Source organism: Pipra filicauda, unplaced genomic scaffold, assembly GCF_003945595.2.
Source record: "Pipra filicauda isolate LSUMZ 115617 unplaced genomic scaffold, ASM394559v2 scaffold167_size3244652_pilon, whole genome shotgun sequence".
NCBI lineage: Eukaryota > Metazoa > Chordata > Aves > Passeriformes > Pipridae > Pipra > Pipra filicauda.
Genome location: NW_024104184.1, coordinates 2,159,982 through 2,178,693, shown reverse-complemented (window position 1 = coordinate 2,178,693; position 18,712 = coordinate 2,159,982). Strand labels below are relative to the sequence as shown.

Genomic DNA, 18,712 nt, shown 5'->3' with positions numbered 1-18,712 from the left:
TCAAAGAAATACAGACCTCTGTTACTATGCACGCTACCTGCAAGAAAATCTTTAATTTTTCGACCATGCCATTCAACTTTTTAAAATTCAACATAAATTGTAAATGCTGTTCCAATTCTGATAACCCTTCTTTTAGCTAAGACGGTTGCTTGGTAGTGATTTGTCAGATAAATTACACAATACTGTTTCTGTTTCCTGATTAGATAAGCAGATAAGGTTTTTTTTCTGGCACAAACGTTTATGCATAAAATTTCTCATTTTCTGTGAACACTTGCAACTTTGTAATCCCCTCTCCACAAGTCTGCATGCCAGTAAAAGTCAACCACAGACAGACTGCGTTTGCTGAAGGAAAACTTAAGAGTAAGTATTAGCATGCAAAAAGCAATTCTGTCTACAAAACTGAAAAATCGTTCAGGAAATTTCTCTCCCTCTGCGCTGCCTACATATACACTGCAGAATAAAGGAAAGCAGCGAGCAATACTTTTACCCTTACGGTGGGGCACAGGGGGCACGTGGCCTCAGGGCATCTCTTGCATTACAGAAATGAACAGCACAGTGACTGTGACCCCCTTGCCCAGGGATGCGCAAGAAAGTATCAACCCCTTGGGCAGGCGGAGACTTGGCAGTGAGTGCTTCTACCCACCACCTCCTGGGAATGCTGCCTCCCAGGTCCCCACCCGGGCCAAAGGGAGGAGGAAGAGCAGCCCACCAGTCTAAACACATACAGTACACAACCAGAAAGGAGGCAGTGAAGCAGGGATGAAGCAGGGATGGCACTTTTTGCCACCAGACCCCATATTTTTCTACAAAACCAAAGTGAAACACCTTGTGGTGGTCTGGAGGAGACCACTTGTCTTCTCATCCCTTTCCCCCACCACGCTCTGCACATAGTTTCACTAGTCTAAAAAGACTCCTTTGCTTAACTGCTTACAAAGGGATGACCACATAAATCTGGTCATATCAACTAAAGATGACAAAATGCAGACAAATATGACAAGAAGTAAATGCAGAGAGATCAGATTTTACACTATCTTTATCAAACAGGACGGTAATTTTTGATACTTAAAATCCTGTCTCTGTCGTCCTCAGTTACTTGATACAAGTAACATTTGATTTTTCTAAGACATCACTTACAATCTCTTGGCACCACAGATGCCATAAAAAGGTTTACTCAAATAGATAGGATTGCAAAGAAAAAGGAGTTGGGTTTGGTATTCAGACCTATCATGACCACAACCCTTGCCTATGAACAAAGCAGTCAAAAAAATTCAACATGTCACAAGACAGATGTGTGCAAGATCAGAGTAAAAGCACAAGCATTCCTTCAAACACACGAGTGATGTCTCCTGCAGACCAATCTAACTTATCACATGTTTCCCCACCTTTATGAATAAGGATGGTGAGGCCCAAGAAGATTTACAGTGGATGTTCAGACATACAGATGGGTGTGGTAGAAACACCTGTATTAACAGACTGCTTAAGTGAATATAGAAATATTTCAACACATACTAATTTATTCAAACTTCATGAAAGTTATTTTTAAGTGATCTAACAGAAGTTACTACTTGGAAGCAATAAAATTTCTAAAGCCTTTTATTTTCTAAATATAAGTCAGGTTTGGTTTTTTAAACATTTATATTACACCGTAAGTACTATAAAAACCAGTAAGTGCTTCACACCTGTCACCATCATAACGTCAGCAACAGCATTATACTTTGTTTGGAAAAAATTTTTCAAGAGAGTGAGTTTACATAGAGCTCCTTTGCTGGAGTCTCTAACCCCCCAAAAAACCCAAACAAGACTAGAACTGATAATCTAAACTGAATCGTTCTAGGAAACAATTTGCATATTATGTATGACTAGGGAGTAGAGACGTGCTTCAATCTTTATGTCTCGAGTAAGCTTATAATAAGAATTTGTGTTCAAGGACTTCTGAGCACAAAACATTTTATCTCAACAAATTAAGCTCCTTATGAAGGCCAAGCTGAAGTAGCAAGACTTTTATTCGATTATTTTTGAATCAACATTACTGACAGGTGTACAAACTGCACCTTGAACCTTTTACCTATAAATATACTACAGGAAAATCCCAGTTCTGCCGCTAACTTATTTTTGGGCTGGTAAAATAAAGAGGTTCAGGCACTTAAGAATCAAGACAGGAACACAATCAAACTTCGCATCTCTAGAAAGGTCTTCCAAAAGGGAAGTTTTATGGTATTTTAAATGATTTTAATGTGTACTCCATGCAATTTTATAGTTTATCACACAAATCTACATTACTGATTAATTCATTCTTTTTTCAAGAGGTTGTTTAGAAAACATAAGATTCCTTTGAGCTGCCAAGATGCTCAAAATTGAATGCACGTGTAATGACAACTATAATATATTGAGAAACTTAACATCATTTCAGAATATATATTATGGCATTACAGGTAATAGCAGGATTTCTCTCAGCATGAGTAAGTCACAACGAAGTTTCACTATGATGGGATCGTTCATTATGAACTGACTTTACAATAAGTATTTCTCATGACAGAGAGGTCCTATACGTAAACTACTTTCTTAACACAACAGAAACAAACAGAGAGCTACATGAAAGAGCGTCCCAAAGCATTTCACTAGTTGCATTAGGTGTTCCCCCAGCACGATGTTAATGACACATATCACAAACGAAAGGTGTAAATTTGATTTGTTTATGCTCACCACTAAAGTTTCTCTTCTCGCAACTGACAGAACTGTGTCAGGCACGGCATATTGGCAAATACCAGTAGCCTGGAATCTGCCTGTTCATACTGATGGTACCAGAAAACTTTATGGCCCAAATGACTCGTTATATTTGTTTTCGCATAATATGCATGGCTTTGTTTAATGTAAGATAATATTTGACATTGGCCGCTCAGTTGTCTGCAAGTCACACTCAGCAGTGAGAATGAAAACATAAAATGTGACTTGAGCTAAACTGAATGAACTCAAAAATTGTAACAGACTCTTTCCACAAGTGAAAACGTCTTCGCTAGTCGCTAATGATAATATAATGTGTAAAGGTGATGCCCAGGTTTATATGCTTATCTCCACACAGAAGCAAGTGAAATGTTGCATGAAGGGACAGGGTCTACAAAAAAAAATCCAATATGGCCACTGATGTGTAGTTGTCTTTTGACTCAAAATTGCCTTATCTTTTACCACGTCTGCCAGTTGCACGCATACACCTGTTATACCCGTACTTCAAAAGAAGTTGACACAGTGACAGTCATCTGCATGTATCCAATCCTGAAACATTCTTCACGGCAGAGAGATCCATATGCTTTGAGACAACCCTGTCAAGGCCAAACCACAGTAATCCACAACCACCAAGAAACAAGACAGGTAGAGAGGTGTGCCAGCACTATCCACTTACCTTCTTTATTAAGCCTCATAACCTCCCTGCTTTTTCCACCCTCCTTTCCAGTCTCTTCTAGATCTACACCTGCAGAAGAGAAGCAGAGTCAGGAAGCGCCGAGGGCCCTGAGGTGTGCATTTATTGTTTGGCGAGGGGAGGAGGAGGAGGAGAGGTGAGGAGGTGAGCAGTGTTTCTATTTGCAACAGCAAAAGCACAATGGTCGGAGCATCTGCCAGGGAGCGGAACCGCCGGGCCCCCCGCGGCAGCACCCTCCGCCCCCCCCCTCCCGCGGCATCCTCCAGCCCCTCCGCGCATCCTCCCCCTCGCCCCCTTCCCCCACCGCGGCGCCGGCCCAGCGCCGCGGGGCAGCGGCACGGCAGGCGCGGCGTGCGCCTCCCGCACACATGGCACGGGGGCTCGGCCGGGCGTCAGCTGAGCGCCCGGGGGGGCGGCACCTCCCGGCCCCGGCGGGAGGAGGGAGGGGAAGGGAGAGAGGGGAGGGGGGGCGGCCCGGTCGGACCCCGGCCCCGCTCCGGGGGGAGCGGCGTGCGGAGCCGGACCGCGGCCGGTCCCTGCCCTTACTGTGCGGGGGGGCGGCGCCGTGCGCGTGCGGGGGGGCGGCCTCCCGCACCCAGGCGGCCCAGGGCTGGCCCAGGAACGCCTCGGGACTGGGCACGGGCCGCTCCAGGGCCGCCATGGCGCCGCGCCTGCTCCTGCCTCCTTGTTGCTTTTCCCGTTTCCTTCGGCGGCGGCGGCGGCGAGCGAGCGAGCGAGACACGGGATTCGAGAACGCCGCACGTCATCCTCGGGACGTTCCGCCGCCCACACGGGGGTAGTGTCAGCCCCTGCTCCCTATCAGATCGGGCTCCCCGCCGCCCAGCGCGCATGCCCGCGCCCCCCGCGCCTGCGCCTCGCGCCGCCGGCACCGGGCCCGCGCCCGCCCCGAGGGGCGCCGGACCCGCGCGGCCCCCGCGCTGCCCCTCCGGCCCCGACCCGGCCCCGGCACCGCCCGGCCGAGCCGAGCCGAGCCGAGCGGGGTCCGCGGCCCAGGAGCCCCGCCGGGAAGGCGCAGCCGCCGGCCGTGCGCTCCCCGGGGCTGCGCGCCCCCCGCGCGTCTCGCAGCGCCCCGCAGTAAGTGCCTGGGACGGGCTCTCGGTAACTGCGGCACGGCCCCGCCGCGCCCTGGCGCGGCCCCTGATCGGCCCCGGAGTGTGGGGTCGGGGCTCCCCCGCCCCCCGGCTTCTTCCAGCTGCGCTTCTGTGGATCACTTATAGCCACAGCCATTTTGTTGTCCAAATGCTGCCTGATCTGTAGTAGGGCTTCGTCTGCTTGCAAATGGGATTGCTCTGGTTTTGGTGTTTTAGGCAGGTAGTATTTGGTGTTTTAGGTACAGCAGCTCTGAGCTCGCAGGTCCTCCTCCTCTCAAACAACACCGAGGTTTTCATCTCGCTCTACGTAACCTGGCGGATGTACATGCTTTTAATTTAGGGCCATGTCATTTCTATTTAATTCTCCATTGAGGTAAGAATAGAAATTGAAAATTATCCTCATATATACCTGATTTGGGTAAGGAGTTACACCATAAGCCTATTGCTCCAGCTCACACCTCTTAAGCCAAACATGAACACTGCTGGTGAAGGACTTGGTTTCATTTAATCAGCCTCTGATTCCACATGCAGAACCTTTCATACAGCTCTGCGGCCCCAGCAGGAGTGCTCATGTTTATTGTTCATCAGACACTTCTTGGAGTGCTGATGTGGGCTTTGCATGGCCCTATCCCCATCTATGTCTTCTGCCAGCCACTCATTTAAGACCCTTTGTCACCGTTCACTTTTTGCTGGTTCAAACCATCGTGCGACAATGCTGAAGTAGAGCATGGAATTAATCTAGACTCAAGAAAAAAGAATAGCACTTAGGGTGTGCTCAGGGTCTGGACTTACGGCCAGAGGAGCAGGACAGGAATTGCTGAAGTCAGCACTGCTGCCTAAAGGTATATGGTGCTACAGTCTGGAATGGATTTAAGTAAATTTCTCACAGCTTCATTAAGATTAGGCTCTTTACAGCGCTGGCATGGAAAAATGTTTTGGGCAAAGCACAGACACGCTTTGCCTGTCAACAGATGCAGTGGTAAATACACACAGTGTTCACACTCCACCTCTTCCAAAAAATAGCTGGAATATACAAGTCCCATCCTTAATACCTGGAGGGGAGCCTAAAAGCTTTCATAACATGTGGCCTGGCCGGAGTGCCTCCAGTAAAGTAATATTAGCTATAAGAAACTTCAGGAACATAATCAAATAAGTAGAAAGCTCACCAAAATACGCCTCATGTGAGAACCAGTCAGTTGCAGCAGGCTTATTGGCAACCAATATGAAGCAGACATAAGATGCATGATCTTAGATATATGTGGAATTTCCAGAAGCAGGAAGGGTGCTTGTGGTATAGTACAAAGCCCTGACAAGATCTATTCTGGAATATTAAGTACACTCCTATCCACCAGTTTAAATTAATCTTCCTACAGAAAAAGTGTGGAAAGGGTTACTAGAAAGATCAGAGGAATTAAGATTCTATCATATGAGAAGAATTTGACTTAGTCTAACAAAATTCAGCTGGTAGTGGATATATTTGATGTTTTTAATTATAAGGAGACATAATCATCAGTGAGGAAATAAAAATAAAGAATAGACATAAGCTGCTTATGTTGAGGTTGAAAACCCTGTCCACTATACTGAAAAACACTTTGGTCAGGAATAGCAAGATGGAATTCCTTAGGAGGAATGATAAAGCACATGAAGTTAATAGTCAACATGTTTGGCACTTGTGTTCAAATTGACTGCAAGATGGTTGAGCAAAAAATCTTGACAGCAGCCAGATAGTCCCATAATTAGAGAAGTTACACTGCACAGCTTATACCATAACACTGGTGTGATTACCCAAGATGTGTATCTGGAGACAAGATAGAAAAGAAAGGCACGTGAGCACCCAGGAAATCCCCGTCAATGAAAACCAACTTTAGATTTCAGGGAAGTAGGGATGGCCAAACATCTAACTAATATTAAACACTGCCACAGGATATACAGGCAGTAAAGCAATTCCTAACCACACAAGTGAGAAAAAAGGAGAGAGGGAAAGTACTTAATACAAGCAGCCTCAAACAAAGCAAGAAAAGTGAAGAAACTTTCCAGCTTTGACACATGGCACTGATCTACATACTGCTTACCATGACACACTGCAGACCTACAGTCTAGGCTCTTAACAGAAACAGACCACATGAAGGAAAATTAGCATACAATCAGAGATGCAAGATGTACCAATTCCTTCCTCAAAAGAATCCAGTGACTTACAGTTTGAGAGAAAGATTTCCAAAGCCCTCCCAAAAGGATTCTTCCTCCTCCCTACCATATGTGTTTAGAAACAGCCATTAAACAAATGGTTCCACAATCAGAGTCATATAATCATTTAGATTGGAAAAGACCTTTAAGATCAAGTCCAACCATTAACCCTGCACTGCCAAGTACAGCACTTAATCATGTCCCTAAGTGCCACATCTACGCATAAGCCTTTCCAGTGATCAGCATCTTTTGTTTAAGAAGTACGAGCTTGCTTTGATTGTGTCTGCTGCCTCTGTGATCTGCACCAAGGAATGAACCCCATCCCTGAGCAAACCAGCCATCAGTTTATCTCCATTGGCTTGTAGGGTGCAAGCCCTGAAGCTGCAGAAAAGTAGCTTCTGTTCTGCAGCAGGGCTTCTCCGAAAGAAGAAGCACTCCAGATTGGTGCCAAATCAAACTAGTGTATGTTGCGTGGAGAGCTGTGCATTATGCTCTAGAAATTTATAGCAAAATAGGAAGAGAGCTGATTTGACATTATAGAAGTTTTCCCATGGTTGGGAATATATGTAGTTTTGTCTGGTGAACTTGAGCTGCAGCTTTACCATAGCAAGAACATTCAGATGGTTTCTTCTTCCCTTCTCCTGACATCTGCTTTCACAAAATTCATTTGAAGACAATCCTATTTAAGACTTTTACTCCTCTTTCAAATTTGTTTTTATTAATCAGTGGAGCCAAAAGTTATGGGTGGAGACAAAAAAAAAGGAGGGAAAGGCGCAAACATGATCACATAAGACTTATTTCCATAGGAAATGAATAAAAAAAAGGCTGTGCATGAAAATGCAGACCAAACATCCTCTGTTTCTTTTCCACCTGCCCACCAGCATAGAAATTCAATTCACGTGTGATCTTCAACAAGTCATTTTTCCACAGAAAAATAATTAAGTCAGTCAGGAAAGGTGCTTCTTTCCCTTCCTGGTCTCTGAGGATCTTTTTTATTTCAACTGCCAAGCAGGGGCTTCCTTTTACTATTGTGGTTTTTCCGAATTCAAGGTAATGGAGCTTTTATTTTGGTTGCAGCTTCTAAATACTACAGTGATCCAATCATAACATGGTATTAAAAAAGTACACTATAAGCAAATGATGTCCTTTAATTGACAGACAGCAAAATACAGATGGAACCTTAACTCTAATCTTTTTAATCCATATATCACAGGTCTTTTAGTAAGATGATCTCCAAATGTAAGCTTTTTGCTAACTAACCAGGAGATAAAAATCGTATGTTCCTATATCTACTTACTAGAATTATAATTAAAGACTTGGGCTTTATAAAAGCACAAGAAAAGTTACGACATTTAGAAGAGATCCAAAGCTGCGTGTCAATCTTTGCCTCTATTCGGAGATCAATCTAACATTTATATAACTTTCAGGATCTGAATGTGAAGAGATAACAAACTAAAGCAGCAATTCTCACATGTGGCTATCAGGAACCTCATAGTAGTCACTGTGTCCAATTAAATAATGACATGATCCCATTTCAACTCCACTGTCATACACTGAGAAAATACCATGATTTTGCTGAGGGTGCACATGTAGTCACAACAACAACAAAATCATATATACCTGGCAATACATGCACCAGATGGCTTTAAACTGGCTACAAAAATGTTACAAAAAACCCAGCTGTATAAGGCTTCAGTATCATAACAAGATTATAAACATATGATGCTTGTGACAAAGTAATTATGATTTAAGCAGTTTGGCAAGAAATTCATTAGTACTTCTCAGGATCCTGTTTTGCAATGGATTTACCACAATAGTGTTTTTATCCTATATAGCAGAAATCATTACATAGTAGACAGTTTTATGAACTCACGTATCTACTTTGGTGGGAATGAAACAGTAAAATGAATCACAAGACTTTCTTAAATATAGTCGGTGATGGAGTTTGCATAAGAAAAGCACCGGCAAACTAGCTGGCTGTCAGTCACAGCAGCAGAGAAACTTCAATCCTCCTCCAGGATTTTTAGAAGTGTAAAACTAATGTGTATGTTGACTTGTGTGCAAATGGTTTTGATAGTGGATTTTTTACACTCTTGCTAATTTTCACCCGTAGATTTTCAATCTGTTGTCTGTTCCACAGTGGATAAATGAAGTTTCTGTTTAATACTCCAGCAGCACCTCAGGATGCAAAATGTACCAGATAGATAGTCCTGCATTTCTCTGGTGAAACTGATTCTGAAACTTTTTTTAATACAATGTAACGTCCTAGTATGCTATGTGATAATTAGAGTAGCTGAATTCATGAAATAAAACAGGCTTCATGAAATAAAAAAGCCCTATACCTAGATTTCTGAAAAAAGATGCATACAGGATGGCCATGAAAACAATGCAGCACTTAGCAAGCCAAATGTAGAAGCCACTCTGGGCCAGTCTTCCTAGACTCTGACCAAAAGTGCACTCCCTGTACTATTTCTGATCTCTTTGTAATTTCAGAAGGTGTCTCAAACGCTGTGTGAGTACCATCGTAGAAGATTTGAGCTAGAAAACTATATTAAATAGACACTTATAGCAGAGAAATCTATTTTTAATGTCCTCTGAAATAACACAAGAAAAAAAAATCTGAATTATGCTTTCAGTTCCATCTTAGCCAAAGAAGCCAGCGCTTAAAAAAGAAAGTCAGAAAAAATGGAGAACTGAAAAAGAAATTCTGAGATACTCTTGTATCCAAACAAAAACATGTTTCTCAAACAGGGGTTGCAAATTGCTTCACACAAATCAAAGCAATGCTTGAAACACTACAGCAGCACTAATCAGATGAAATAGGAAATCTAAACAGAGGTGTACTTCACAGATTTTTGAAGAGACAATGCACGATAAGGTAACTTATTACAGGGAACTCAGGGAAGTTTAAAGAAAAAAATGCTACCAAAAAAAGGGCTATGAACTAGAAATGGGAATCAACAGTTACTACACATTTCAAACCTAAGAGAATTATGCAAGCACCGTGAAAAAATTGCACACACTTTGGTTCCAGTGGCTAAGTTTGTTCTAAGCAATTTTGCGCGAGTATTGGCTGTAGTCTAAGTGCGTTAATGTAGTACTTTACTGTCTTTTCAAGAGGATAATTATCTACTTTATTACCATAGCTAGAGTGTTTCTGATACCAAAGCTGGTAATTGTAACTTTCAGTGTACCACAGGACTTCCTTGTGCACTGCAGACGTGCATCCTCACTGGACACAAGGACTTACCAATTGCTTGGAAGAAGCAAAACAGTTTCTTTTTTTTTTTTTTTTTTTTCTGCAATAGTTTGGTTTTTTTTTTTACTCTGCAGCAGATTCAGGTTTTAGACAGGAGTCTCTCTGAGAGTTCAGTTCAGACCATCTTATTTCCAGTATTTTCTCTCCCTTGAGAATCTTCCCTTGACCTTCACCCAAACATCCAGTCTCAGTGCTATGGTATAACCTGTATGAAACATGGATCTCAAACTCTATTCCTAAAGCACACTACCCAAGGACCCTGCCCAACACTTTATTGGCTAGACTCGTGGCAACAAACCGAGGATTAGACCAGGTCAGACGGGTGTATTCACTGCGGAAGACTGAGGGGTAGATAGTATATCTATCTGGGAAACTGGAAGACATGAATGACAGATCAAAGAATACTCAACAGGCTAAAATTCAGTTTCCTTGTATTGACAGAGAAGAAGTCCAGAGAAGAGCAACAAGGCTGGTGAAGGGACTTGAGCACAAGTCCTATGAGGAGTGGCTGAGGGAGCTGGGGTTGTTCAACCTGGAGAAGAGGAGGCTTGGGAGAGACCTCATCACTCTCTACAACTCCCTGAAAGGAGGTTGTAGCCAGGTGGGGGTTGGTCTCTTCTCCCAGGCAACTCTCAGTAAGACAAGAGAGCATGGTCTTAAGTTGTGCCAGGGGAGGTTTAGGTTAGATATTAGGAAGAAATTCTTTACAGAGAGGGTAATCAGGCATTGGAATGGGCTGCCCAGGGAAGTGGTGGATTCTCCGTCCCTGGAGATTTTTAAGATGAGACTGGTTGTGGCACTTAGTGCCATGGTCTAGTAACCACGGTGATAGTGGATCAAGGGTTGCATTTGATGATCTCTGAGGTCCCTTCCAACCTAGCTGATTCTGTGATTCTATGACAGGTTCTCAGGAGAGATCACAGAGAAATTGTTTTAAAACACAGTCATCAGTATGTGTTTCTTACTGCTGCTTAAAATTATTAGCTGTTTCTAGCAGAAGATCACTTTTACTTCCTGAATACTTATCTGTCTTTTTTTGTTTTTAATTGAAACATTTTTTTTGTAAACTACAGCAATAATAATATTTTTGAAGGCCATATCCAGATTCTAGAGGAAGGCTCTTAACCATCCAGTTGGGACAGAAAAGAAACTTGGAGGAGCTCCCTGCATTTTTGAAAGATGTGGCAAACTTCTTTGTATTTTGAGGTATAAAACAACTTGGGGATGGACAAAGTTACCTCGCCTCAGTATGAAGTCTGCAGTCAAACATCGTACTACTTTCCTGTGCTTTGCTCTCTCACAATGCCCGTGTGAATAACCAAACCCGCAAAAGTCCCCGAAGATCTTCACCCATTTTTCGTGAGGTAGGCGTAGAAATATTCTTTCATTAAAGATTAAGTTTGCCCTGATGAATAACGTATATTATAACTTTCCATTCACCGGCCATGTTTGCATGTGTTGGCAGCACACAACAGCTCTTCTACCTCACTCTATTGTAACCAAGTTTCTTAAGTTCCTTCTCAATGTAGGTGCCATATTTCTCCTGTTTGTATCTCTTTCTCCCAACTGCTTCCCTTTCGTGAATTTTGTTCCCTCTTTTCTGTTACTTTACCCTAATGCTGGAGGGTGGGTTTTCATCTCCTGCCAGGTTACTCCACTGAAGCACCGGTTTGGGTCCTGTTTTTTGCTCCCAGCCACACTCACCACCGTCCCACTTGGGCCCAACTGCCTCACCAGTGGCTATCATGTCTTTTACTATGCCCTTCATTGTTTTTTATTCCCTCCTTTGCAGTTAGGAGCCTCTCCTCTTCTCTCCGCTGTTTCCCTCAGTGGAAGACAGGTCTCTCCCAGTCCTCTCTCCCTGTCCCACCAGAGAGCTGTGTCTCCCATCATAAAGCAGTTTGGAATTGCCCTCTTCTTCTCTCTAAATGCTTCCTCACCTCTTGGGGGAAGTCCCCTCTTCTCAGCAGCCCGTTCTCCTCTGCCTCTCCCTGGGAAGCCAGCAGTCCTTCACAGCCTTGTCCTGGCCCTGGCTGGAGCCCCTTGCCCTCAGTGCAGGGGCCTGCCTCCCCTCCCACCATTTTCCACGAGTGCTGGTGCTCTGACTGTCCCCCTCTCCCAGAGCTCGCTGTTCCCCACTGTAAGCAGGGACTCATCCCTGGTAGGGCCAGGCACTGTGCATGAGTGAACTGAGAGTAGGCACCCAAGAGCTCTCAGATTTCAGCCTGGGTGGGCTGTCCCTTGGTGTTTCGGAGACACTTGGGTTCCCTTCAGCCAGGCTGTGAAAGCTTGGGGCTATCCAGACAAGATAGTTGAATGAGGGTCAAACTGCAACACCTTTGGTGGGGTCACATTTGGTCACTGCATCAGCGGGTAGCAGAGAGGGCCCAGCCTGCTCACATGGCTCCCCAAGCCCTCGCTGACTCCAGAAGCTGGCTCCAATCACACCTTGCTCGAGCTTCTGAAATGTTTTGACAATTGTTATGGTATGTCCTATTTCCAGCTCATACAGGAAGCAGACATGTTGAAATCGCAGAAGAAAGCAAGCCTGTTCATCTTGTATTTCTGGCTGAGCCTGGAAGTGGAGTGCCAGAAATCAATTGTGTCTCATCTGTTGTACAGGGAATTCTTCTGTGCTCCTTGCACTCCTGGTGCTATCTTTGCGAGGAGCTTTGTCCTAATAAGATTCCCATTGCACCCTGGAAGAGTCAAAGATGGTATCTTGTGATAAGCACTGCGAATTCTGTACTCAGTCCAAATGGATCTCAAAGGCCTTACCAGGAACTGAGGTGTAGTGAGGGATGTGCCTGACAACTGAAGGCACTGGAGGTAAAAAATAGGTTCGATATTTAAGCATTGGCTCACATGCATAAACCTCTCATGGGCCACCCTGCACTTCTGTCATCAAACTCTTCACCAGACCTTTTAAAAAGGCAATACGGTTGTAGAGACCAGATGTGGATGGACCTCAGTTGCGATCTCACAATCTAATTTTTTTAATTAAATCCTCCTCTTAATGGTATAAATACAATGTCCTTTGCTACTCTATTTGTTGGAAACCTATGGTTTGATAAATGTCAGAGCTAAGGCTGCAACTTTGCAAGCTCAGATTAAGAGAATCTTTGTATGTCTATGGCCATCAAACATTTTAACTGGTTAATAACATCCAGTGATGCAGCTCTGTGCATTGAATCCAGTCTTATTTGTAGATACTCAGCATGTGACATCTGGTATATGCAAAAGTTACAAGACCGATGAAAAGTGAACAATAGTGGTTTAGGGAAAAAAATCCACAACTAAAAATAATTACAAAATTAATATTTGAGAATCTTGTAGTTCAGATACACATTTGATACAAAATTATAGCTAGAACTGGCTGTTGTTTCCCAAATCTTTTAATTGACAGATAAAAAAAAGTGCTTTTCCTTTAATAGACACTGGGCATCTGTGGATTCTCACTGTCTGTGTTTAATTCTGCTGAATAATATATAACAATAATAGTAGATGAATAGAAAATACTCAAATTCAGACCATTAACTATACCCAAACTCCTCCTCCTTCTTGTGTGGAATTGAAGTCTTCCTCCTTGTGGGGAATTGGAGTCTTATTCCGATACTAAATCTGAGCTCTTACATTTTTACTTGCATTCATATTTATATTCAAGGACTATAATAATCTGATAATACAATGCCTGCTTTTCCTTCTGCACTAATAGCAGTTTTGGCATTGCAGCTACTAGTGACTTCAAAATACTATTACAATTGTGGCCTGGGATATAGGAAAGCTGGCAAAATTAGAATGCTTTATGTGTAGCGGGATGAAAAATTTCATGTAAGGTTATACATCTAAGAATATACTGACTGTCAGTTCTCTATGGCAAGAGGTGTCTAATCTTCCATTTATAAGAGCAGTGGAGCCCTTTTTTTCTGTGTCCTCACACATATCATAATTAGCACAATTAATACGACTCAGTCAAATCTACTAGTAGCATAAGCAGTGGCATTTTATTGAATTATATGTTCATGTCACAGTAGAGTTGGGCACTTCAAAATATTTCTAAAGATTTTCATAACTGATGAGGCAAAACATACATGGTGCTGTTATAAATAAATACAAAGTTAGAGGCTGTATGGAAACAGAGTGAGTTATGGTGGTGAAAAGACCTCAATAAACACAAGATTTAATAGCAGTACAGTTGAATTTCTTGAAATAAAGAGAGGAGTCTACATTGTAGGGGGTAGAAATAGTCTTGTATGGAGAATTTGTGGGTGCACAGAGCCATGAACACGCATCTTCTGGATTTGTAGAGGTAAAACTTGAAGGGCATCTCTAGGTCCTGAAAGCACTCAAATGTGAGTGAATTCCTCCGTGTATTCAGGGTTTAATATTTTTGCCTATGGAAATTTTTGCATCAGCTGACAAACCCCCCTCAGTCTGTCTTCGTCAATCTGAATCTTAATGTAGCCAACTGTTGTGTTCAGTTCTCACACTACATTTGTGGTGTAAGAGTCTAAGAGCGTGCTGTGTCAGCCATGAGATTATTGGTCCTAGATTTTGCAAAATTTCCCATACACATTTTTAAAACAACAGCAGATAATTATGAGAGTTGGCAGATACCACAGACATAATTGTTTTCAGCAGTTACAATAGATGTTTTAAAAACATTTCCATATTCAAACCTTTAGTTAATTCAGGGCTAGTGAAATACAATTCTTCCTATTGTCTCCTGCCCTCGGGGTGTCCTCTGGGGATAGCAACCAGCAAGACCTCCCTCTTTCTCGCTTCTCATTACTTTTCACCTGCCTGTCTCACCTTTTAGGTGACTGCTTCAGTTAGTTTGCTGGGCTTTTTTATTTCAAAAAGTAACACGGATGAGAAGTTCCATTGGTATCAAAATGTTACATGTTAATATTTAAGGAATGATGATGATGTCACTGTCATTTTGCTTTCTTTTTCTCCTGTCCTTCTCTCAAACTTGACCTGGCGTGGGATTAAACAACCAGAAATGTTGTCACCATAACATGCTTCCTCATGCTAAAAGAGCACAAGTAGGCTGACCTCAGCACACAATAGAGATGGTTGGAGTGGCAAAAGGTAAGCAATAGTACACGTGTGATCTTGACCGATTCATTTATACCCATGCCCTGCCCGCAGCACAAGTGGCCACATGTCTGTGAGATGATAGAAGTTTTCCTTTCTTTTCTTTCACTTCCCTACTCTATTTACCTAAGCAGCAGGAGTCATCCTGACAGTTGTTAGTGAGAAAAGACACAGAATGTAATACATCTTTTTGTCCCTCAGGAGACATCTGATAAATTTGGAATGAACATCTAATTCTCCCCAGGATGCTCTGAATGTAAATTTGGAAAGAGGAATCTGTCCGAATAATTACAGTTTAAAAGCCGAATTCCAAATATAATTATTTTCTTTGCTTTTTTGTTGGTGCACATTGCATACATGCTGGAAGAGATTTCTTTTTTGTGGTTGCTATGGTAAAAAGCAGTCCCCAGTTCTTTTACTTAAAACCATGAACTGCAATTAACTGTTTAATGTTGTAACATGCAACAGCTCTAGTAGCACCTTAACAGCTTTGAGCATGATACTCCCATCATCTCAGCAGATGGTGATTTTTGGCATTCTGTGTTTTCAATGTATTCTTCTCCTGTATAATCTCTGCCATTATACCTTCTGACAAATGCTTCTGGAATAAATTATAATTTGATTGTACTGAGACATTCCTCAGATCTTTTTGCATTTCTGTTAAAGATGACCAATATATGAAAAAAAAGTTTGTATGTGTACCCCATCAACAATTATAAAACCAGAATTTAAAGTAAGAATCTGTTTCTTCTTATCTGTAACCATCAAAATACAGTCTTAAAATGTATTTAGTATACTATAGGAACCCTACACCTGAACAGAGAAGGAGACATGAATGATTCTTTTGTGAAGAAAGAGTAACCCTGAATGTTTGTCAAGAGTCTGAATTAAATAAGAGTTCCCAATTTCAACTTGTTTTACTCTTTATTATTATTTCTATAGAGCTGGAGACTAAATTCCTCATGAATTTTCCTCATTGTTTTAAAGATTTATGACTAATATAAATCCTTTTCAATAGGGAGTTGCAATCATATTTAGAAAAATTTTGACTTTGTCCAGATATTATCTAAAGCAAGATTATCTGGTGAAACTGTTTTTCAGCTACTCTCCTTCTTTGTCCCATGGTATAAATACATTTGTATTCCATTTCTAATTTTTGTTTTCAGTTAGAAATGAATTATTTGGATTTAAAATCAGGACTGTTCTTCATATTGCTGTTTGAAGGGATTTTATGTATTAAGCAGGCAGGACACTTCAGATGTGTAATTCTGTAATACAGGACCAAATCAACTTTCTTTGGTACCTTCAGCAGCATTTCTTCTTCTTTAGGAAAAGAAAACAAGAGGAGAAAATGAAAAGATTGGTTTTCCAGAATCATAACAAGATAATTTTGCAGTTTCAGATTTTAAAATATAAATGTCTCATTCTTAGCTATTTCCTGGCTGACTCCAGGTTTCTATGATTATTATTTATTCCGTGCTGATAGTGCTTGACGTTGTGCAAATATAGAAGGAGAGATTCATGTGGACTATCTGCCAGGATTTCCTAGTTGTTAGTGGCAGTGTTAGCCTCTTTAAGCAAAAGCTTGAGGCTGTCTTTAAAACGAAGATGCTTATCCATCCTGCCAACATGCAGCTTCAGACTTATGACCGTGGGAAACACTGCTCAAATGCACCCAGTAAGGCTTTGGAAGGATGGACCCAGTGGAGTTTAATTTAATTAGTACAGCAGCAGCGTGTGATAGCTCTGACTAATCAAATCTTTAAGACCAGTCATGGTAATTTCAAAACCTGGACATTTTTTAAGGAAAGGTGACTGGGAAGAATCAATCCTTCTGTTTTGACACAAAGAATCAAAGAAAGACTGTTTGCCTGAATGCTACATGGTTTAAAATCCTGTGTCTTCTGTGAAGTCCATGACCTCTTTTGTAACTTATTTGTAGGACCCACCCATGGTCGTGTGCCTAATTCACCTCGACGGTAATGTTGTTGCTGCTGTTGGCCAGCTGTCCATTGCAGACTGACATCTGCCACTGGCTTTGTCAGAAACAACATGTTACAAATAGTAGCATTGAAGGCTTTTGTCAAGGACCAATTTCAAGGTGACATTTTACTGGCGGGGGGGAGGGGGGGGGAAGATAAGAACGTCTTAGTCTAAATGGGAGAAATATTTGTCTTTTTATTAGAAAAGAGTTGCTGTCTTTAGATTTTCCTTCCAATCATTCTAAGGATCTTTAGTGACACTTTCTTGACTTTATACATGAAAGAACGAAAGATTTGCTGTCTACCGTTTCATAAATGAAGAATGTTTTCCTCCTTATCACTTATAAAAATAATAAAACTCCCCAAATTCCACCAGAAAACCCAACTTGCAGTGAAGGAAAAGGTGGAATGCAAATACTTGTCCTTGTTTTCTCCCTGACTAGGATAAGCATTTCATTATCTGGTTCCTTCAGTTACCCCAGCAGAATGAATGGATGACGACAGCAAGCTTATCTCTTTGTCTGAGATGGTGATACCACCCCATCCAAGCTAACACTGCCTTCCCTGGAGCCACACAAATCATGGCTAGGAGTCAGTATCAAAAAGCTCCACTTCCAGAAATGAGCACATCTGCCACGTATTGTACAGAAGCAGCCAAACCAAAAAGACTCATAGGAAAATAAACAAACCTCTGAGGGATTTGAAAGCTGAAGTGAAACGTCTGGAGGTCAGTTCAGAACCGTGAAGAAAGTTAAAAAGGGATATATCAAATCTAATATATAAACTACAATTCCTGTATTAGTCATAGTTGTTATATCCCAAATTTTCTTTGGAAAAGGAAAGGCAGTGCTCAAATTTTCTTGCCTCTCCACTGTTCACCCCCCTGAAGACTTCCCTTTGGCTTGCAAAGAATTTTTTTACACTGAGCAAAATGTCTGGTTTACACTCATAGGAAAAGTTTTAATTAATTCTCATTTTACAAATCTTCCACAATATTTATTCAAGAGATTGACAAATTCCAGGAAGTTCACCCATCCCTGAAAAAATAAGTTTTGTAAACAAATCTGGCAACAAATTTATTTTAACAGCAACAACCCTGCTAATCTGTCAAGATGTAGTTTGTTTCTGACACTTGATTAAATTCTTTTTGCTCAAGAATAGAAAATAATTTGCTCCAAACAAACCGTTTAGCTGGGATATGGTGACTGTCCCTCTGCTATTTCACAGAACATTTAATTCAACAGAAAAAAGCTAATAGTATAACGTTTAGCACTTTTTTTTTTTAAAAAAACAGAAGCCAGGCTAAATTTCTGTAGTCACAAAACAGCAACAACGTTAGAGGTTTCAGGGTCTTTAAAACCCATTTTTGGTGTATCCCACAACGTGGATGAGCATTACTCCACATCCTCTGAACACAAAGGAATGGAGTGTTTCAGGCTGTAGTTCCACAGGCACTTTCTTGCCCAGACCCCTATTTCCTGGCCGTTTGTTCCTGGGTGTGTCATCCACTCAGTTCTCATCCAGGCTCAATTTGTGGATCCAGTTCCCTGTGTGGCAACACCAGCAGTTGTGTGGGTGCATTAGCCTGGGATAGCCTAGGCTGATATGAAATAACAGAGTGGACTGTGCAGCATAGGATGGTTTCATCAAGAAAAATGCC

General features: G+C 42.0%; 2 protein-coding genes across 8 annotated transcripts in view; one reads left to right on the top strand and one right to left on the bottom strand.

Annotated features, from left to right (window-relative positions):
* ATXN7L1 (ataxin 7 like 1) overlaps positions 1 to 4,205 on the bottom strand; it is a 115,934-nt gene extending 111,729 nt beyond the window's left edge. For 4 of the 5 annotated variants that reach the window (XM_027751819.2, XM_027751821.2, XM_039379438.1 and 1 more), the window contains exons 1-2: positions 3,962 to 4,205; positions 3,398 to 3,466 (exon numbers count right to left, since the gene is read on the bottom strand). In XM_027751819.2, coding sequence (XP_027607620.1) covers positions 3,398 to 3,466; positions 3,962 to 4,076 — 184 coding nt within the window. In that variant the 5' untranslated portion in view covers positions 4,077 to 4,205. The remainder of the gene's footprint in view (positions 1 to 3,397; positions 3,467 to 3,961) is intronic. The other variant, XM_027751820.2, reaches the window with a different exon arrangement.
* A 242-nt stretch (positions 4,206 to 4,447) lies between these two features.
* Positions 4,448 to 18,712, top strand: part of CDHR3 (cadherin related family member 3) — a 60,977-nt gene continuing 46,712 nt past the window's right edge. For all 3 annotated transcript variants that reach the window (XM_039379436.1, XM_039379437.1, XM_039379435.1), the window contains exons 1-4: positions 4,448 to 4,510; positions 11,044 to 11,334; positions 14,974 to 15,064; positions 17,013 to 17,171. The gene's annotated coding sequence lies outside the window, so the exon portion shown is untranslated. The remainder of the gene's footprint in view (positions 4,511 to 11,043; positions 11,335 to 14,973; positions 15,065 to 17,012; positions 17,172 to 18,712) is intronic.